At 40.4% G+C, this 23595-nt stretch overlaps 2 protein-coding genes across 3 annotated transcripts; both read left to right on the forward strand.

Moving 5' to 3' along the window:
• Nucleotides 1–6223: 6223 nt before the first annotated feature.
• On the forward strand, nt 6224–16904 carry LOC124145144 (zinc finger protein 493-like). Of its 2 annotated transcripts, none has more exons than XM_046514826.2 (2): nt 6224–6374; nt 12631–16904. In XM_046514826.2, exon 2 carries the CDS (start codon nt 12785–12787, stop codon nt 16241–16243), a length of 3459 nt encoding a protein of 1152 aa, XP_046370782.2. In that variant the 5' UTR covers nt 6224–6374; nt 12631–12784; the 3' UTR covers nt 16244–16904. The 2 variants fall into 2 exon arrangements, with proteins under 2 accessions (XP_046370782.2, XP_046370783.2); XM_046514827.2 differs by having other exon boundaries at nt 6277–6379.
• Nucleotides 16905–16979: 75 nt separating this feature from the next.
• LOC124145103 (salivary glue protein Sgs-4-like) lies at nt 16980–19024 on the forward strand. Its single transcript, XM_048390432.1, has 2 exons — nt 16980–16994; nt 17458–19024. The coding sequence occupies exons 1-2, from the start codon at nt 16980–16982 to the stop codon at nt 18283–18285; spliced, it is 843 nt and encodes a 280-aa protein (XP_048246389.1). The 3' UTR covers nt 18286–19024.
• Nucleotides 19025–23595: the final 4571 nt, after the last annotated feature.

Raw genomic sequence — 23595 nt, forward strand, 5'->3', positions numbered from 1 at the left:
ATGACAAGCGAAAACTCATTCTGTCCCATCCAGCTGTCATCCAAAGTCTTGCTGCCCTAGGTGAAACGTTTGATAGTCGTTTCCACAGACGAGGCTTCAAATAACATAACCATTACATGTAAGCATCACTTCATTAATCGTTTGATCAACAGACTTATAATATAACTCAAAAATCAAATAATGCCACATATGAGGCCAGTGTGTTGATTGAGGTAGAAATCTGCCAAAACCATGCATCAGTACTCTCAGGGTTTGGCTTGACTCCAAACTTAAAGTCCTTTCCTCTTTTGTACTGGATGCCACCGATCAACAAAAATGCCTGCAAAGGGATATATATTTATGGGCCCAGCAAATGTACCACCAAATCCCTGTCTCAAAGAATAAGCATAATCTAAACGCAGTCAAGCAAGGACTTCTTTATATTCACAGAAAGTACTTGAGACAAGTGGAATTAATAGCATGTGGATTCTCAAAAACTCAAAGTATTTGCTTCACTTTTTATAATCTCCAAGACGATTCAAGTTTAGTTCTGTCAAAAAAGTTTGATCCTATAACTTTGTACACCACTGCCCTACATGACAGCCATAAAGGAAAAACATTTCCTTGATTCGTTGGGCTTTTGTTACAGAACGTGGTGATCATAGAAACAGGTACATATCTATCTTCATAGGTTCAGGACAGTTTGTCAAAAATGGAAGCAAATGCCATCTTAAGTGTCTGAGAAAACAATGTGTGAAATGCAGGACTTCCTCATTGATAAAAGTTTAGGGGTGACAAAATTAGGCAAGAAGTAGGCATCCCACAGGCACCAATTGTGCTCCCCTTTTTTACTGATTTGTTTCTTTATGCGTATGAATAGGGATATCTGCTCAGATCTGGAAACTCAAAAGAAGATAATTTTGCAACAAGAAGTTTGATTTACGGTCAAGGTATATCGATGATCTGATATGGGTCAGTAACTATCAAATAGCCAATTCCCTTCCACGGGTTTACTAACCTGACTAGGGTAAGGAGACCAGTAGTGATACTGCCTCATCTGTTATATATTTAGATCTATACAGAAAGATTCAGAGTGACAATACACTCGTGTAACTTCCAACTTTCAAATAGTCGACTATCCCTTTATGTCGGGCAACATTCCAGCAGATCCAGGGGCGGTCGGGTAGCCTAGTGGTTAAAGCGTTCGCTCGTCACGCCGAAGACCCGGGTTCGATTCCCGACATGGGTTCAATGTGTGAAGCCCATTTCTGGTGTCCCCCGCCGTGATATTGCTGGAATATTGCTAAAAGCGGCGTAAAACCATACTCACTCACTCACTCACTCCAGCAGATCCAAAATTTGGTATGTGCAGTTAACTTCTTTTGGGGTACAATCAAGTATAGTCTTCCTTCGAAGATTTCGAAAAGCGTCATACGATTCTTGCTCAGAAGCTGTTTGATCAAGGTCACTCTGTTCAAGACGTCAGTAAAGCTTTCAAAACGTTTTATGGAAGACGCTAGGAGCAAATTTCCAAATGTCCGAAGTTGTTCCCTTTATGACTTGTACCATATGTTCCCACTTTTCAGGTTGATAAAGTGTTGACTGGCGTTTGTGACGTGTGCCACCAGTTTGGCAGAATACGCTCAGCTTTTCGCGAACATAATGTCGTAATCGTACAGTCGTTTCTGCTTATGGCAGATTTCTTATGAATATGGAAATTATACAGGATCTTTTCGATTTTAGTTATCTACAAATAAGGGACTGAATGAGATGGTGTCTTCAATCAGAGAACCACCAACATACAATCAAGGACATTTGGTTGATTTTGATATGTGGATTTTCGGTGAAAATATGAACTTTTACATGTTTTTTTAACTTAGAATTTGTTTTCACTTCAACATTTACGCGACCTATAACTTGATAACTGCTTCATGGGCTGTTTTTCAAATGGGGGTACAGTTCAATAGTTCGTGATTGTATATGAAGTGGCGAGGATGATAGACAAAATTGTGGATTTTCAAAACGTGAAAAGGATTTTCTTGCATTTTGCAATCCCTGCATTCTAGGTATTTTGGTAGCCCTATGGAGGTTATCACGCGAGTGTATTTAGGGATTGTAAATATCCCGTAATAGGAACAAACATGTATTTAGAGAGCCTTGACCAGGTAAATACATAGTGTTCATTACTAATGCAGGATATTTACCATCTCTAAACACACAAGCGTGATAAACTCTTTATCATATAATGTCAGTCTTCAAGGCCGTAGTTAACTTTTTTTGGACAGGGAGGGCAAATATTTGTACAAATGCTTTAACTAGGCATTAGACACAGATTTTCGGTATATTAGACTATTAATATATAATATTGATTATGAAAGCAGTTATCCCAGCGGCTTGTCCAGATTCCCGATGGTTAATTCTGACTCAATCGCCGAATGACAAGGGCGACGCCATGTTTGTTTATAAACAGTGAAAGTTGTCCCTACTTGACCTTTGATATTTGCATCTCTATCCGCATATGACCCTTAACAGATATCGTTTTTATCCGTTCGCTTTATCCTGCTGACAAACCTACCCAGTATATGATAATTATCGATATCTTCTATTTTAAGGGCCAGCGACAACGTTGTTTTTCCTTTTCCTAACTGGTTCAGTTATGACGGGGGAGTAAGCTGGATATCTGTAAGTAGTTTACATCTTTGATGAATATGTAATTATAGTGAGTGAGTGAGTATGGTTTTACGCCGCTTTTAGCAATATTCCAGCAATATCACGGCGGGGGACACCAGATATGGGCTGCACACATTGTACCCATGTCGGGAATCGAACCCGGGTCTTCGGCGTGACGAGGGAACGCTTTAAACTACTAGGCTACCCGACCGCCCCATCTGTAATTATAAATGTTTAATGTATCAAGACCATTTTGTGATTCCGGTTAACATACTATGACCAGAAATCGATTCTGGCGGTAAAAGAGGAGACGGCAAAATATATGTCATCTTCCCGAGGCAAAAGAGTTAACTGACTTTGAAAGTCCAGTTTCCACCCTTGCCGAACTTGGATGGAATTACTGGGCTCGATCGTAGCGCCACCAGTGGCTATTACGAGTTATGTCCTTTCTATGCGTCTCCTATTGACCAATCAGATTCAACCTCTCGTATCACTTGCATTTGTTTCAAACAAAACGGTGGCGCCCAGTCAAGACGATCTGATCCATAATCAAGATATATATTGTGATAAAACGATTCTTACATCGCGAAGTGCATCAAATCACGTGAGCACCTTGATTAAAAACATGAAAAGGTTTAGAAAATATCTGTTGCCAACGAGTTAGCAGTGCACATGCTTTGCAAATCCTGCAGTCGACCGAAATATGCATGACACTTTACGAACCGGATTTCGATTTCGGTGCGCGATTTTGATTGGACTATGCATAGACTCGTTAGTCCAGCCAAAATGTAACTCCATAATACCAGCCTAGTTCGGCAAGGGTGGAAACTGGACTTTTATAGTCAGTTAACTCACTTGCCTCCGGAAGATGAATATATGTTTATTCCCCTCTTATATGAACCCCCTGCATTTCCGTAAATGGAATCCTAATGAAATTATTTTTGCATTGACATGACAAATTGACTCATTTCAACCTGCAATTATACCAAACAATTACAGATATTTTTTGACGTATGAGTTTGTGTGGTGATTTCAGGAACACCTGGTGTCATCACTGAATTTCAGTTATCCATTTATATAATTTTCATCACTGTGTTCCCTTTTAGGTCGAATGGAATCTGTTTGGCCGTGAAATCGAGACTGGTTATTCTCTGGTGTTGACGTTTTGTATTTACCACGCATTAAGTACTAATGTCAAAGACATGTCTCTCATCACACACGAACCTGCTCTGTGCTGTTTCCATGACCATTCATGGAATATGGACCAATATGTAATAACCAGTTTCGGTAATTTCTTTTTTACAGAAACAAATGGATGATAGCCCCCATCGACACATTCCTCATTGAACACCACAAACATTTCTGTTTTTGTAGAATAAGCTACACTGTAGATATCGCTGCAATGAAATTGCATCACAATGCTTTACAGACCATTGTGACGTCACTGGTTACCATGACGTCACAATCAAATGACATCACTAATGGCTCTGCTACTGAAGCTGTTAGCAGTACTTTTTACACTGAAGACACTGCTAATTACTGTCTATAAATTGAAAAAGTTGGAAGAATGATGTTGGATGATAAAAAAAATCTCACCCTCGTGTCTTTTGATATCAAATATATCAACACTCGTTGATAAAAGTGGCAAAAATCCTCGGCAAGCCTCGGAATTTTTCCACTTTTATCAACTCGTGTTGATATATTTGATATCAAGAGACACGAGGGTGAGATTCTCTATTTATCAGCTTCGAATCCCTCCAAAATCTGTTAAAATCTCGGTGAAGAAAATATTACTTTATGGAACATCGTCGTTCGAGGTTGGGTGGGTCTCGGGGGATCAAGATATGACAAATGAGGATGTTTTCATTCCAGGTTTAAAGGTAACTCTTCTTGATTGTTCCGGTGTAGAATAGGTCTTCAGCAACCCATTCTTGTCGTAAAAGGCGTCTATACTTGTTGTAAGAGGTGACTGTCATCGATCCCAATTGCGTGGATCGGTGCTCATGATATCAATCACTGGATTGTCTGGTCCAGACTCGATTATTTACAGACAGCCGTCATATAGCTGGAATATTGCTGAGAGCGACGTTAAACAACAAACAATCAATCAATAATGATATCAATCACTGGATTGTCTGGTCCAGACTCGGTTATTTACAGACGTTAGTCGCCTCTTACGACAAGCATAGCCGCCTTTTACGGCGAGCATGGGTTGCTGAAGACCTATTCTACCCCCCGGTGAGCGGAAGGTCCGGGGATCGATCCGCGGCCGCGTCATACCAAAAGACGTTAAAAGATGGTACGTTACCCTGGCGCACGGCATTAAGGGGCTAAAACAAGGACTGGTCGGCTTGGAGTGAGTATACTGTGTCTGAGTGGGGTATTCATGTTAAACTGCGGCATGGTATCTCAGTGGGCTAGCACTATAAATATATAATATATTGTTGTTAACGCCGCACTCAGCAATATTCCAGCTATACGACAGCGATCTGTAAATAATCGAGTCTGGACCAGGCAATCCAATGATTCACATCATGAGCATCGATCCTTGAAATTGGGATACGATGACATGAATCATCCAAGTCATCAAGCCTGATCACCCGATCCCGTAAGTCGCCTCTTGCGACAAGCATACGATTACGACACGGCAAGCATGGGTTATCAAATATCACTGTAAATCAGTGATGACACCAGGGGTGCGTTGCAAAGCGCCAATCGCTTGTAAGCGATGTACAGCGATTCGCCTTACAACAGTGCGCTAACTTTCAGCCTCTTGCAAGCGAAACAATCGCTGACTGAGGTCGCTTCGTTCTCAAACCGAAATGGCGGCTTACTTTGACAGCGGAACAAGGAATTCTTGACTGGATCAACTAGAAAATGAGCAGCGTTGATCCAAAGGTAGCTAACACACCATCATCCTTAGTCTGCTCCACATCTTCAAAGTAGTCATAAATTTCATCAGCTCGTCGTCGAGCCTCTTCTATTACGTTCTTCATTACGCGGATGGTCAGGCTCGCTGACTTGGTTGATGCATGTCATCGTATCCCAATTACGTGGATAGATGCTCATGATGTCAATCACTGGATTGTCTGGTCCAGACTCGATTATTTACAAACCGCCGTCATATAGCTGGAAGATTGCTGAGTGCGGCGTAAACAACAAACAAACAAACGTCAAGGCAACCAACCGGTAGTTGCGCCGCCACTTTGGAAGAGTGCGCAAGCGTTTCGAACTGTTGCAGACCCCGGGTTGAGCGATGAATTTGCTTTCTCTAAGCGATTCGTGGCTTGCAACGCGCCCCAGGTGTTCGCGAAATGGGTATTTTGCTTGTCCTGCGCAAGCGGTAGCACCGGTCACTCAAACAATTTGCATAAAAAAGTAAGTGTTTAATCGTTTGTTGCCTTGAGACACGCATCAGTTCCCGCTATACGACAGGGGCCTGTGGTTAACACGTGTGCCAAACACGCGGATGCCAGACAAAACGAACCACCGCCATAACTGTCAACTGGCTGGTTTTCAGTCGAAACGGATCATGCGCAGTCGGTCCCCAGCACAGACACCCGTGCCGTTTTACTTACGCGAAGAGTGAAGCCGGTTTGGGTTAGTGCCGCTTTCGGAAGGGACCATGTTAGCAAAAGTCCGTATGGTGCATTTCCGGTTGCAGTTGGCAAGCTTTGGAAGACTTCAGATTGTCGAGACACGAGGGAGAGAAGTACAGACGCATGGTAGGGTATCATCGGATTTTGCAATAATATTCTTAATCTGCTTTTTGAGAGAGTTCTACGTCGGATTTCTTACCGAACTGTTGTCGATCTGAAACAGGTGCAGAATATATATATGGCCCGAATAATAAGTTGCTCACTTCCTCGGTTGAAGCTGCGTTTAAAGGGGCACTGATCTAACGCAATTCACCGGGAATGGTTGTTGCCATTGTTATTGTTTTTCCCCCCTGAGTACCCGGATGACATAGCAGAAATCTAGACTAGTTCGCGACCTGTGCTGCGCAATTTGTAAGCGCATTTGTCACTTTTTTTGATAGTATGGTCACATTGATCAACAAAATGAAAAATAAGTCACATACTTGGTAAGCCTAATTTTGTGGAGTTTTCGTTTACACTATTTTGACTTGCAACACAAAGTAAATATTTCACCTGAGCATTGCTTGTTTTATGGTGTTTATATTTTTACTGTCAAAATGTGCAAAATTTTCACTTCGGAAATTTATTATATGTCAAAATATTCAGTTATAGATCTATATACAAATTGACTGAAAAATATGTCTAAATGTATTATTATGATAACGAATTCCAAACATCTTTATGTTTAATATCATCACCAAGTGACTGAAAATGTTAGGATTAAAAGTACATTTGTATTAAGGATTGACTGTGTATTTTTTTCGGTTCATTGAGGTATGAATCGAAAAACCGATGTACAAACTGTATGAATCCGAGTAGCGGATTCTTACAAAAGTTTGCACATTGGTTTTTTATTCATACCTCAATGAACCGAAAAAAATGTACAGTCAATGCTTATAATTAAATTCGACAACGTAAAAAATGTTTTATCTACAATAGTTTAACCCAAAACAGTTGCATATAAACAAAACAGACAAAAATGATGACATTGATAAACATTCCAGTGTAGGAATACATACAGTGGCGTGACATGAATCGGGTGATCGTTTAATTTATGCACATAACTTGACACGCCTACACAGTCAGTAGCCAATCAACGGAGAGTGGGATTTAAACAATGTTCATTGGACCTGTCAATTAATGCAATGGGCGAAAAGAACTGCAACAGTCAGACTGTAACGAACCGGAAGAAATATGTCCAAGAGAAGGCGGCTGTTTCAAATAGCATGGTCATATACTGCGTGGTTCAAACATTACTTTTCTGATTACGGTAAAACACAGTTGGAGAAATGCTAGTTAGAAATGAAAGTTGAACCGAGGCGAGCGGGAAAAAAACAGGCGAGCGAGCCTGCACGTTTGCTGTTTCATTCATTCTTGGCCTTCGGTTTCAAAGGGTAGTTTGGACAATATGCATGAAAGTAGCTAAATGTCCTCTGCATCATGATACACGTGAGCAGAAAGGGAATTCCCTCGACTGTAATATTGGGATTCCCCGACATTCCGCAGTAACAAAGGTAGTGCGCCGCGGTGGGCGTGGCTTACTTTTTTACATTCATTGGGAAATGAATGCAATGACACGTGACCAATTCAGCTTATCAGAATGCAGGAATTTCCATGAACACAACGAAAATTTAATTATTACTGATTGGCTTCTAATCCAAGCAATTGTAAAATGACTGAAATATATAGACATTTTATTAATTGCCTGAGTGAATCACATTTTACAGATTGACTGTAACATATACGCGCTTACAAAGGAAAAGACTTGTGAAAACAACATCTATCGTGCATCGAAGAACTTGCCAACCAAGATGTAGAGGAACAAGAATGAATCTGTTCAACGATACAGCAAATGAATGAAAACAAAATGCAAATATCATAATTACAACCTACCAAAGTTATATGTTTAATTTTAGGCAGCTTCCTTGTTTGAGGAATGTATCTGTGAATATCCACATAAAGGAACAATATCCCACACGTCTGCAGCTGTAAAAAGAAATTTAATCGATGTTACGTGTCACTGTAACAATTAAATATTTTAAAATATCGTTTCGGAAAATTATAACCCGTTTTCGTTTCTCAACTGATCACCATGATCACTGAGTTTGTTTCAGTGGTTTCACATAGGTGTCAAGTCTCAAAGGTCAGCTGAGGAAGCCCACGTGACATAATGTCCACGGTTCATAAAAAATCCATTGAGTTAGATCAATCAACGTATTATCAGTTAACCTTTTGAACAAGGTTTGTTGTTTTTACATTGGCACTTCAAGCCATGATATGAGAGTATTCCCTTTGCTTTAGTAAACCTACACATGAAAACACTTACTTTTGACAGACAGATTGTTTATTCGAGTCTCACCTCACAAAAATATTTACTTGGACACATAAAACAGTACCCATAAGTGAACCACCCGTTAAGGGTTACGAGACTTAAAATATATCACAGTGTATACAACATCAATATATTAGTGTAAAACAGGTATATAAAATATACTACCCATCACTAGCCATATAAAATATTTTTTCTTTGTTGGAGAATTAAAAAGCAGGTTTGGGCTGTAAAATATACATAATATTTAAAAAGTATATCAGTATTGACATATCCACTGTGCAAGATAACAATGATTAATCAATCAACATATTTTCGGGTGGATCCTTTGATGGCTAGGAACATGAGGAATGATCTGTTGATTTTACAAAAAAGTAAATCAACTGATCATTCATCTCATGCTGAGCTGCCACATGTACACATAACACACATTTCACCTCACTTCAAACTTGGAGGGGGCACGGGTGGCCCAGTCGTGTAAGGCGCCGCGATTCGCTGTGCAGAGTTGTGTCCCTTGGGTACGCCAGAAACCTATGATTGTGGGTTCGAATCCCGGTTCGCCCCAATTATGTTTCTAGGTTTGTCAGCACCATACCCGTGCTCGTGGGTTTCACCAAAGTGGTAAAAGTCTGAGACCTGCATCACTTCGGGCTTTCCTCCCACATTAAGCTGACACGCCGCGATATAACTGGAATACTGTTAAAAGCGGTGTTAAACCCAACTCACTCACTCAAACTTGGACTTAGATTGAACTATTATCCCAGACACTAGAATTAAATGCCGAATGGGAACCTTTATCAGGTAATCTGAGTGGTGCTGCCACTAATTATACCTGTAATAAATTCATTAACTGAGCATCAAGTGAATGACGACAAATACACAAGTGTAGGGTTATACCAGAAAACGTGGATGACAACATGGGAGTAGTAATCGTATTCTCGACGAAATCCGAAAATGCTTCACTGCATGGATTCTTTTTTTTTATTATTAAACTATAACCATCTGGGGTATTCCAAATGACGACATCTGAAGAGCTCCGCCGTTCTTTTTATCTGTTTGTTAAGGCGGAAGAAATTAATTAACATGCACCCTTTGTCAAAATCTTTATAGATCACGGTTAACCAATCAGTGTTAAAACTTGCGTTAAACAAATATTGATTCCAAATTTATTTAGCTGTCCTTGCAGACCGTAGCCTTGTCTTGCTTAAGGTCAGTTGCGTGAGTGAGCAAATCGACTCACGGCAGCCAGTGAGCCCTAGAGTCGAGTGTTAGACAGTCGAGAAGAAGACAGAGATAGTGCCCCTTTAAGCTTGCTGAACTGAACTGTTGTTGGTTTGTTATGGATATTTTATGAAGTTTATTTGGGGATTTCTTGTATATAAATATAAATAGCATGTGTTACAATTTTAACAGGCGCTGACTCATCCGAATTCTGTTAGAAAAGGATCAAAGGAAGAAAGATCTGGCCCTCTAATAATTAGGGGTCAAACATTAGAACCGTGTTAGAAAGTGGTACTCATCCTGTAGTCCTTGCCAAACTGCCCAATAGTGAAGGTAGCATAAGGACTAGTAGAAATTTGCCGTTTTTGATAGTTTTGCTATATGTTATCATTATAAGGACTAGTGGACTAAAATGTTAGTTTCTACTGCTGATTAAAACATATTGTTTTTTCAATGTAGGATGAGGAAACGTGTGGAATTGCAGGTTTTGACTTGGTTGTATTAAACATGCACCAGTGCAACCTATTGCTGAGAAAATGCAACCTAATATTTATGCCTACTGGTCACCGACCTGTTTTCACCATTTGTTCATGTTATTTCAGACATACTCTGTGTACAAAGTTGACTACATACAAATAACTTTAATTTTGGGGAAACAAATGAGTTTATTTCTGTTCCTAAAGTAACTGTCAGCAGATTTCTGTAATAGCACTACGAATGGGAATCAAAACAGTGGAAATGGAACATTCCCGTCGTCTAACTGTACCAGTTATCGCCATGGTCTTAACGGCAAGTGCCACGTGATCACAAGCATTGATTCAGTTATGCAAATTACATGTCTTAGAACCTTGGGTATCACACTAAATGTTTAATTCATCAAAATTAGTTTGTCGTCTACAAACTGACATTAACCAATATTCCCCAACTCGATCTACAACATGCTTATGCTTAACACTATGTACTGTGAACAGTTCATGCATTTTGGGGGGAAAAGCTGAAATAGGTTTTTGAATTGTATTTTGGGGAAGAAATGACAGACAGATAGTAAGCAAGGACAGAACTAAATGTGCATCATCATGTTGTTGGATTTTCTTTACACATTAATAAGTCATGTGACACCATCCATGTGTTCTTTCTGAAGTTCTAAAGTAAATTCTCCCTACCTAAAACACAGGGACGGGTCACCGCCCCGTGTATTATGACTAAAATAGTAGTTTCCTGTTTGCAAAATCATAAAAAAATATAAACAAAAGTTACCAAAAGTATTTAGGGGCATGAAAATTCTGTATTTAACATATAGATATGATTATATATACAAAATCAACTTTAACAAAAAAATATATTCTTGAAAACTTCAAGACCGCTAGAATACACTCTTGTCAAGCACGGACGTACATATACGTCTTGGGTCAAGCAACAAAAATGGCGCTTTGGGAAACAAACGGTATCGATTGAAGAGTTAAGTGAGAAATTTACTGTTTATAACGGAACATTTGCAAGAGAATATCAAACGCCATGAAGCCATATTAACTCCATAAATGACCGTCTGTCATTGTGGAACTAACGTAAAAAGAAGTCAACAGTTTGTGAACGGGTCAGACCCTTACAATAAAGGGAGACAATTTGAGGGGAGGTCACCCTTGTATGACAATAGTTCCGTCAAAGTGTTATGTTCTCAGCAGTGAAATATCAAGTGTTATGTTGACTGCAATGAAAATATCACTTTTCTCAACTTTGGAAAACTCAGTCTTAGGTATATAATAATTCTCTCTTCTAACAAAAAAAGTGCAAAATTAAAATGAGATGCAATCACGTGCACGCTGTAATGGGGAGTTGGCGATAATTGGTCCTTGGAGATAACTGGTTGCTAGCCAGTACAACTACAAAGTCATGGCCAGTGCATGTAAATTATTATCCCTTGTATTGTTATATCACTACTAACAAGTGTTTGGTTGGATGGTTATTAAAGCATTTAAGATAAGGATCAATACTTTCTGCTTCGTGTGCGACTGTGATTGATACATGTGTCAAGAAGGAAGAAAATGTGATCCGTCAAAGCATCTGAGTATCATCCCACTACAGAAAAAAGATGAAATTGTTATACTCCTCCTTTCTGAGAAAGAGGTTGTGGGGTAGCCTAGTGGTTAAAGTGTTCGCTCGTCACATTGAAGGCTTGATATCCGAAATGGGTACAGTGTGGAACATCCATTTCTTGTGTCCACGGTCGTGATCTTGCTGTAATATTGCTTAAAGCGGTATAAAACCACACTCGCTAACTAACTAACTATCTTAGAGAAAAATGTTTGTTTTAAATCAGTGACTGAAAACTGTCCTGCCTCTAACCACACCAACAAAAATTACAACTCAACCAGGTCAGGTGGTTTGTCTGAAAATTACCTGATATTGTCACATTTGAATAAAATGAACGAACAAGCTGCGAAGAGTAGTGTCCCCTTTCGTGTCAGGATCTGATTGGTGGAAGTCACATGGATTTGAACTATGACTATGATTCTTTGTTTGTTATTAGTCATATAATTCACAGAGATAACAATGTGAGAGAAAAAGCACTTCTGTATTTCTCCCATTTTGTCCTCAATTTTGAAGTGAATTGTGAATTAATTTCTGTGTAGATTTTGGTTAAACGATACAAATAATAATGGAAGTTGTTATATTATTTTTGCCCAATATACCACAACGCAAATGCAATATAACTGAAATAATGTTCAAAATGATCAATGCTGTATCAACATATGATCAGTCTTATTATCCAATTTGATTCTTTTCTCTTTACAGATATACATTTGACTTGCCAACTGACCTAGACAGAGCACGTTGCACAAGAAGACATCGCGTCCATCATGGTGCCCCCCAAGCACAGGTGGAGCTACACTACCTACATTCAACACTGTGCCCCACTGTGAGTCACAATGGTCCACTGTGAGTCACAATGGTACTGATGGGTCCGACACCTGGTGGCAGATCACGCCCGAGGACAACCCGAAATAACCTGACCTACAAACCTCAAGAACACACAGAGAATACTGACCAAGGCTCTCCAGGATTATTGGACGCTTCCACAGGATCGCAGGCAGGACCTGTTGCCAAAGGACACTACCACAATGACACCATGAACTTTGAGAGGCCTGATGTCGGTAAAGACTCCGAGGATCAAGTTGTGATTCTGGATGACACCAGCATAGCTTCCATCCACAAGATTGGGAAATGTGATGCCATGTATATATATGCTGCAGGAGAAAGTTCATCACATGAAACAGTGGTAGTGAATGATGATCTTGAGAGGGGGTGTCGGGGAACTCTGAGTAATGGGTTGGTCGGTCAGGGTGACGATGTTCAGACAGGTACTGAATGTAAGACTGGTAGAGTTGTCAAGGATGCGGGGTTGAAGGATCCGGGGGATGAAAGTCAAACCTTCAGCTACCTGTTTGATGGAGCTGATCACAGTCTTTTTGACATCTCTTTGCCTTCTGGAGGACTCCCCAGGACAGTTGGTGGTGCAAGGGACATGGTGGTGGATGCTGTCAAGACCACAGCAGGAACAGCTGTAGGGAATCGATCAGTGGGTGGTGTCAGGCAGAGAATTGTCTGCAGTGACCATTTGGTGGTTGGTGAAGGAAGGAAGGATGTTGGGATAGTTAATGTTGATACTGACAGTGTTGGACCAGTGTCTGGGGGTGACAGGTCAATACGACTTGAAGGAGAGGACCTCAGAAATCCTTGTGTTCTGGGGAAGAGTGTTGGACCAGGGTCTTCAGATGGGAGGCCACCAGAACTTGCTAGAACAGACCTCAGAAATTCCCATGTTCTTGAGGACAGTGTTAAACCAGGGTCTGCAGATGGGAAGCCAATACAATTTATCAAGCAGGATAGTCAATATATGTTGAAGGACACTGTAGATGAAATAGATAAAATCACCACACAAAATAATAATAATGTCGAAAGAAACCCTACCAGTTCTCAGGTGACTTGTGACAACATGGTTTTGGACCTTTCCACGGCATCCCAGGATGACAGCGATGGGGAGGATGTTCTTCAAGAGCTATCATCTGCTCCTTGTAAGATAATTGCCACCATGGACACCAACGTCCCTGATGAAAACGATTCTGAGAGAACAAAAAATAACATTACAATTCTCCGCCTTTCATCTTCCAGAACATCACAGGACCATCCAAATAAATCACATGTCCCAAGTGCAGAGTCCTTGGAAACAGGTCAAGGTCAAGATATGACCTTGTCTCATGACAGTGACCTTAGTCAAGAAATAGAAACTCGTTCCAGAAGGACTGATGACATAAGTGCTAAGGTGTGTAGTGAGAATCCATCTGAAAGTGGTGTTTTCATGTCTGTTGTCATCAAAACAGAGCCTGACTCTTCTGTCCCGGACATGCCGTACTTCGAAATGGAAGTCCCATCCCGACCGTTGTCCGACAGAGGAAGGAGGAAGCTGACAGAGGCAGACAGGGACTCCCCACTGCCTGCAAAGCGACTGAAGAAGAATTCGAAATCCCATGGTAATCAAATGGCGACCAAATCAGCTTCTATTTCCTATTCATGCAAGGTTTGTGAAAAATCTTTTTCTAAGGAAACAAAACTGACTGTTCATCTGAAGCTCCACCGCCAAAATGATGACCTTCAGTGTGTGACGTGCAGTAGGAAATTTAAAACAGTGGGACGATTCAAATCTCATGAGTGCAAAAGCAGTGTTTACTTTGAATGTGGAATCTGTGAACAAGTTTTTACCGAGAGGGACAAGCTAAAACATCATGTAGAAAACCATCGCAAACAACCCGAGGTGATCAACTTTGAATGTGGCATCTGTGAACTGGCCTTCACTGAAGCCACCAGTTTGAACGTTCACTTACAGACCCATGAAGATAGGAAACGGTTTCAGTGCAAGCTGTGCGAGAAGACGTTCAAGAGCTCCAAATGTTTGGTCAATCATAGAAAGAAGAAGCATGGCAAGACTTATAAATGTAATATTTGCTCAAAGCAGTTTGGGAAACAAACAAGCCTTGATGCACATGCTACAATGCACACAAAGAGACAAAGGTTTGGATGTAAGAAATGCCAAAAAAGGTTTTCAAAGTTGATAGATTTGAGGATCCATTTGAAGACGCATAAGCGATGGAAGTGTAAAACTTGTGATGAAATTTTTGAAACCAGCACAGAACTGGTTGAGCATAAGGTTGATCATGAGACAATGTATGAGTGTGCGAACTGCGAATTTACCTGTAGCTCTGAGGCTGTGATAAAAACACACATGATCTCCCATGAAGAAACAAGATCCTTTCCTTGCGCGGAATGTGACAAGAGCTACAAGTCCTTAAAATGGTTGCAGAATCATTGTAAAAAGAGTCATGGAAAACACTACAAGTGTGATGTTTGTTCTGAGGAGTTTGAGGAAGCAACAAGTCTCTCTAGTCATTCTCTACTACACTACAGTGAAGACAATTTTAAGTGCGAGGCGTGTGGACTGAGGTTTCATAATAATAAAGAAATGATGCAGCATGTGAAGATTCATAAAAAATGGAAATGTCGAAGATGTGACATTGAATATGAGACACAAGAAGAACTGAAGATTCATCGGGATCGACATAAGAGACCATTTCGTTGTGTTGCGTGTGATTTTGCAAGTAAGACTGCAAGTGAGTTGAAGAACCACATGCTAAGTCACGACGACATTCATGAATTCACGTGTAAAATATGCGATGAAACGTTCACGACAGCGACAGCTTTGTACAGCCATCAACTCACTCACATCAATCTTAAGAAATATACATGCGAGTACTGTGGGTCAGGGTTCACGCACCGCTCAACATTAATTATACATAAAAGAGTCCATACGGGCGAGAGACCGTATCCTTGCACCATGTGTGATAAGGCCTTCATTGAAAAAAGTGCACTGAGATCTCACATGATCTCCCACAGCTCGGAGAGAAAACATAAGTGTGAACAGTGCGGGAAAACTTTCCCCCATAAGTGCAGTTTGGTGAGACATTGGAGAATTCACAACGAAGAAAAGCCTTTTCAGTGTGAGCAATGCAAGAAGACCTTTGGACAGTCCACTCAGCTGAAGAGACACAAGCGGACTCACACCGGTGAAAAGCCATTCAAGTGTGAGGATTGCGGGCTCCGATTTGGATATATAGAAACACTACGCTCTCATAGAAGGATTCATAATGATATCACAATATACTGTAAGCTGTGTGACAAGTCCTTCTCGACGACGGTTCATTTGAAAAGGCACATGAAAACCCACACTGGTGAGGTGGACTTCGTGTGTGACATGTGTGGGGAGGGGTTTACCAGGAAGGACTACTTTATGAAACATTTCAAGTCTCATGAAAAGAAATCTGAGAATGCAAAAGCCAGCAAGGTGCATAGTTAGCTTTTCGACAGGCACATGAGGTTTGTGAATTACAAAGCTGAAGGCATTATGTGTCAACCGGAAGAAAAGATGTAAAAGGTGGAATTTGATTTAAATGGAGCATTCCATGCACCTGACATTGATTTGATATGATTGACTCGAATCTCTAGAAACAATTTGATTTTGACAAGGGGGTTGTCAGACCATTTGGTCAATCTGCCTATGTGAACCCTATTTCGACAAAAAAAGTTCTGCAATTAACATGAGCATGGAAGGTTACATGATAGTTTTTATCCCTAATGTTCAGTGTTTAGTCATGTAAGGGACATATAATAAATGACCAGTCTCTAAGCAACATTTCCAGATGTAGCTCCTCCATATATATATATATATATTAATGTAAAAAGTGACGCACATCTGGCATGTTGGCACCCTAATATTTGAACCTTGGTCTGATGTTTATCATCTGTTGGTTTTTCTCAATGTTAAATTTGATCATGTTTATATTATTAAGGATTTATATAGGTGTTCTAATCGGTCAGTATTCAGCTCCGGACTTACAAACAATTTATTTAAGTTTGAAAATGGTGATTTACCGCATCAATAAAGTGAAAAGGACTTAAATAGTAACTTTTACATTACTGCATTGAACGAAATGTCAAATAAAGATTTTTATAAGAAGTGTCTTGTCCCACTTTACCTGCCATTTGTTTTTTAAAATCCTCTATTTCAGTGTGTCCAGATAAAATAGAATACGATGCGAGGATTCCAGGTATTCGAGTGATTGACCAGGTCTCGGAGTCTGACCTATTTAGTTGCCTCTTAAGACCAGCACTGGCTGCGAGGGACTATTTCTAACCTGGATTCCTCACGGACCGCTTGTATTGAAATATAGATGACCCTTAATATTGGTGTTGGTGATTAGGACTATAACTTAATGAGGTAGCACTGTATGAGTTTGTTTGCTGTTTAACACCGCACTCAGCTATATGACAGCCGTCTGTAAATAATTGAGTCTGGACCAGACAATCCAGTGATTGACACGATGAGCACTGATTTACACAACTGAGATACAATGAAATCCATCAAACAAGTCGGCGAGCCTGACCACCCGGTTCTGTTAGTCACCTCTTACGACAAGCATGGGTTGCTAAAGACCAGTTCTAAAGACCATGTTAAAGTTATGAAGACCATTATCTTAACAAAGGGTAATGTAATTATTACATAAAAAGTAGATAGTAATCGTGTCAATATTTACGAAATACCATCCATATTTTTATGAAAATCTACATGTGAGTGCACTGAGGTGCAATCTAAGCGCACCGAGGATCAAACTAAGTGCACTGAGGATCAATCTAAGCGCACCGAGGTGCAATCTAAGCACACCGAGGTGCAATCTAAGCACAACGAGGTGCAATCTGAGCGCACCGAGGTGCAATCTAAGCGCACTGAGGTGCAATCTGAGCGCACCGAGGATCAATCTTAAGTGCACCGAGGTGCAATCTGAGCGCACCGAGGATCAATCTGAGCGCACCGAGGATCAATCTAAGTGCACCGACGTGCAATCTAAGCACACCGAGGTGCAATCTAAGCACACCGAGGTGCAATCTGAGCGCACCAAGGATCAATCTAAGCGCGCTGAGGTGCAATCTAAGTGCACCGAGGTGCAGTCTAAGCACACTGAGGTGCAATCTAAGCGCACTGAGGTGCAATCCAAGTGCACCGAGGATCAAACTAAGCGCACCAAGGTTCAATCTAAGCGTGCTGAGGTGCAATATAAGCGCACCAAGGTGCAATCTAAGCGCCCCGAGGTGCAATCTGAACACACCGAGGTGCAATCTGAGCGCACCGAGGTGCAATCTAAGCACACCGAGGTGCAATCTGAGCGCACTGAGGATCAATCTAAGCGCGCTGAATTGCAATCTAAGTGCACCGAGGCGCAGTCTAAGTGCACCGAGGTACAGTCCAAGCACACTGAGGTGCAATCTAAGCGCACTGAGGTGCAATCCAAGTGCACTGAGGATCAAACTAAGCGCACCAAGGTTCAATCTAAGCGTGCTTAGGTGCAATCTAAGCGCACCAAGGTGCAATCTAAGCGCCCGAGGTGCAATCTGAACACACCGAGGTGCAATCTGAGCGCACAGAGGTGCAATCTAAGCACACCGAGGTGCAGTCTAAGCGCACCGAGGTGCAATCTGAGCGCACCGAGGATCAATCTAAGCGCACCGAGGTGCAATCTAAGCACACCGAGGTGCAATCTGAGCGCACCGAGGATCAATCTAAGCGCACCGAGGTGCAATCTAAGCACACCGAGGATCAATCTAAGCGCGCTGAGGTGCAATCTAAGTGCACCGAGGCGCAGTCTAAGTGCACCGAGGTGCAGTCTAAGCACACTGAGGTGCAATCTAAGCGCACTGAGGTGCAATCCAAGTGCACTGAGGATCAAACTAAGCGCACCAAGGTTCAATCTAAGCGTGCTGAGGTGCAATATAAGCGCACCAAGGTGCAATATAAGCGCACCAAGGTGCAATCTGAACGCACCGAGGTGCAATCTGAGCGCAACGAGGATCAAACTAAGTGCACTGAGGTGCAATCTAAGCTCATCGAGGTGTAATCTAAGCGCACCGAGATGCAATCTGAGCGCACCTAGGATCAAACTAAGTACAATTTAAATTTTTAAGGTCCTTCCTGCACCTGAAGGCACATCTCACGAAATGACAGAAAGTTGTGAGGCGCCCTTTTACTATTCATTCCTGATTTTATTCAGGATAAGATTCATTTTGTCAATAATTTGTTTATTGATATCACAAAATGAATTATTGATATCACAAATACGAATTAATGATATCGTAAAATAATTATTGATATCATATGAAATAATTATTTAATATAAGAAATGCAAATTTTAGATATAAAACGAGTTTGGTATCTAAAAATAAATTTTGTGATATCACAACATCGAATTTGTGATATCTAACAGTCTTAAGTATTTTATGATATCCTAAATACAGTTTTGTGATATCAAGAATTCAATTTTGTATATATATAATCGAATTTGTGATTTCAGTTTAGTTTGTGATATCATGAAATAATGGAGAATTTTAGATATCAATAAATTGAATTTGTGATATCATTATTTCTACTTTCCACAATAACTGCTCCCTTTTATCATATACTTCAGTGAGAAAGACTGAGTTTTCTAAAGTTGAGAAAAGTGACATTTTCATTGCAGTGAACGTACCACTTGATATTTCACTGCAGCAAACATTACACTTTGACAGAACTATTGTCATACAAGAGTTACATCCCCGCAAATTATCTCCCTTTCTCGTAAGTGTCTCAAGCTCCTCACAGCGATAACACTTTCGCTGAGCTCTCTGTACTATCGCTGCTACCAGTCAAAACTCCCAACTGCGATAGGTGGCCACAACCATGCTTGGAGTTGGATCGCATGGATTGCTGAAGACCATCCCGGATCTTCACGGGTCTTCACTACATTAAATCTTTGATGTTGAGTAAAAGTCACAATACATCACATACACTAATCAATGACGTATATATACGTCTTAACACTAATACAGTGCGCAGTTGTAAATTCTTCGGAACAATCTGTTCTGTGGTATTATCCGCAGTCATTCTACGCAAAACAAGTAGGCCTACATAGAGTAAATGTATCGCTGTATGCTTGCATTAAATACTAAATCACCATTCAAAGCGTAAATTCGTGTATCTTTTGAAGTGAATGTATCTGACACTCTTAGAATTTAATTACAAAAGCATCATGTTAGTGATCACTGGTATCTGTAATTTATCAAGACCCCAACAACGATCCCGAAACAGCGGATGTAACCTTATAATCGTTACTGCAGTATGTATATTTTAGAGGGGAAAAAAGCAGGAACACCGAAATAATAGGCCAGGGGCGTGGTGACCGCCTCCATGGTCCAGTGGCAGAGTGTCCGCCCGGAGAGCGGAAGGTCTGGGGTTCGATCCCCGGCCGCGTCATACCAAAAGACGTTAAAGGGGCACTGATCTAACGCAATTCCCCGGACTGGTTGTTGCCTTTGTTATTGTTTTTTTCCCCGTGAGTACCCGGATGATACGCAACGCAACTGAGCGTGACCAGCGACTGGGCTACCGTCTGCAAGGACAGCTAAATAAACTTGGAGGCTGGAGGCAATATTTGATTTGCGCATTTTTGCATAAACACTGATTTGTTAACCGTGATCTATAAAGATTTCGACAAAGGGCGCATGTTAATTCATTTCTTCAGCCTAAACTAACAGACAAAAAGAACGGCGGAGCTCATCGGATGTCGTCATTTGGAAATACCCCAGATGGTTATAGTTAACACTAAAAAAAAGTATCCATGCAGTGAAAGCATTTTCGGTTTTCGGATTGCGTCGATAATACGATTACTACTCCCTTGTTGTCATCCACGTTTTCTCGCATAACCCTACACTTGTGTATTTGTCGTCATTCACTTGATGCTCAGTTAATGAATTTATTACAGGTACAATTAGTGGTAGCACCCCTTAGATTACCTGACAAAGGTTTCCATTTGGCATTTATTGTGTCTGGGGTAATTATTCAATCTAAATCCAGGTTTGAAGTGAGGTGAAATGTGTGTTATGTAATATGCACGTGGCAGACCAGCAAGAGGTGAATGATCAGTTGATTTACTTTCTTTGTAAATCAACGGATCGTTCCTAGTCATCAAAGGATTAACAGAAAATACGTTGATTGATTAATCACTGTTATCTTGCACAGTGGATATGTCAAAAGTGAGTGTTTACATGTCTAGGTTTACTAAAACAAAGGGAATACACACATATCCTTGCGTGAAGTGCCGATGTAAAACAACATACTTTGTTTAAAGGGTTAACTGATAATACGTTGATTGATTGATCATTGTTATCTATCACTCAACGGATTTTTAGGAACCGTGGACGTTATGAAAATAGTTGTCACGTGGGCTTTCTCATCTGCCCCTTGAGACTTGACACCTATGTGAAACACCTGAAACAATCCAAGTGATCAGTTGAGAAACGAACACGGGTTATAATATCCCGAAACGATATATATCTTTTAAAATATGTGATTGTAACAGAGACACGTGACATCGAATAGGTTTCTTTGTACAGCTGCAGACGAGTGGGATATTGTTCCTTTGTGTGGATATTCACGGATACATTCCTCGAACAAGGAAGCTGCCTAAAATTTATACACATAAATGTGGTAGGTTGTAATTATGGTATATGCATTTTGTTTTCCTTCATTTGCTGTAGCATTGAACCGATTCGTCCTTGTTTCTCTACGTCTTGGTTTTAGGAAATTCTTCAATGCGCGATAGACGTTGTTTTCACAGGCCTTTTCCCTTGTAAGCGTGTATATATTACCGTCAATTTGTAAAATGTAATTCTCTCAGGCAATTTATAAAATGTGTAAATATTTCAGTCATTTTGACTAAAAAATCTGTCCAGATTGATTAAGGCGATCAAAAGGGCCTACAAACATCACAAGAGATTATTATGTAGGATTAGAAGCCAAACAACATAGAAATGTACTTTTCAACGTAACATTTTCAGTCTCTTGGTGATGACATTAAACATCAAAATGTTTGGAATTCGTTATGATAATAATACAGATGGAAATGTTTTTCAGTCACTTTGTTAAATAACTGAATATTTAGGCGTTGAATAAGTTTGAAAATGTTACACATTTTGACAGTAAAAAATATACACACTATCAAAAAGCAATGCTCAGGTGAAATATTTACTTTGTGTTGCAAGTCAAAATAGTGTAAACGAAAATCGCAAAATTACCAAGCAAGTGACTTATCAAAACTTCGTCACCATTACCGATGCTAACCACAAAGATACCTACATTTCCTTCTTATCTCCAAAACTGTATTTAATTTTGTTGATCAATGTGACCATACGCCCTCTATATTACTACCCATACAAGTGACTAATGCGCTTACGAATTGCGCAGCAGAGGTCGCGAACTAGTCTAGATTTCTGCTATACATCCGGGTGCTCACTGGGAAAAAACAATAACAAAGGCAACAACCAGTCCCGGGGAATTGCGTTAGATCAGTGCCCCTTTAAAATATGGTACTTGTTTTTATCCTGTCTGGCGCTCGGCATTAAGGGGTTAAAACAAGGACTGGTCGGCTCGTAGTCAGTATACTGTGTCTGAGTTGGGTATTCATGTTAAAATACTGCATGGTATTTCAATGTGCTGGCACTATATAAATCGGCATTAGTCCGTACTAGTACAAGCAGCCACACACACACAAACATACACGTGCATGCACGTCGCTATATAAGTGCAATTAGGTCATGGGCCGAGATCCCGAAAGGCTCTCAGAATTTGAAAGTGTTTCAACATACTGGTGAAAACAAGAACAATATATCAAAATAATCACTAGTAATTCCCATGTTGAAAAACACCAATGTTCAACTAAAGATATGTGTGCATGACCGAATAGCAAGAATTAAGATATACCGTCCGATTTGTTGACGATGACGCTATAGCAGAACTTCCTTTGCTCTTAATGAAGCTGCTTGTAATCTGTTAAGCTTAGTTTCCCTAAAAATAGACAGTATACGGTAAGGACATTATTTCCAGATGTTAAATAAACAAAATGATGAATATTTATTCTCATTTCCTTTTATTTTTAGAAACAATCCCGAGCACGTCAAATTAGCAGCTTACTGGATCCTAATGCTTTGCATACCATTGTTACATCATCAGTAATCATGACGTCAGAATCGAATGACATCACTAATCTCTCTACCGCTGAAGCTGGTCAGCTGTATTTTCTACACTCAAGACAATGCTTATTTATTTTGGAGGTACAAACGTAAAAACGTGTGCGTTCCGTGTAAATCCGCCTTGTCTTGCAAAATTACATGTGCAGTTGTCTTTTTTCTGTCACTGCACGCTTTAAAGTATTTATTTTTTCTGAATACATTATTTATAATATAAAAAAACAACACCAATCGCAATGACACACTGGTGTCTTTAATTTCCCTAATATAACAAATAGTCCGACCCTATTTTCAGAAGAAAAAAAGGAAGAAATATGTGTAATGTATATATATATGTGTGTGTGTGTGACCCGTGAAGATCCGGGGTAGAATAGGTCTTCAGCAACCCATGCTTGCCGTAAAAGACGAATAACGGGATCGGGTGGTCAGGCTCGCTGACTTGGTTGATGCATGTCATCGATCCCATCGATGTTCATGATGTCAATCACCTGGATTGTCTGGTCCAGACTCGATTATTTGCAGACCGCCGTCATATAGCTGGAATATTGCTGAGTGCGGTGTTAAACAACAAACAAACAAACAAAATATGTGTGTGAC

The sequence above is a fragment of the Haliotis rufescens genome, unplaced genomic scaffold, assembly GCF_023055435.1.
Source record: "Haliotis rufescens isolate VD_foot unplaced genomic scaffold, xgHalRufe1.0.p SCAF_9, whole genome shotgun sequence".
Lineage (NCBI taxonomy): Eukaryota > Metazoa > Mollusca > Gastropoda > Lepetellida > Haliotidae > Haliotis > Haliotis rufescens.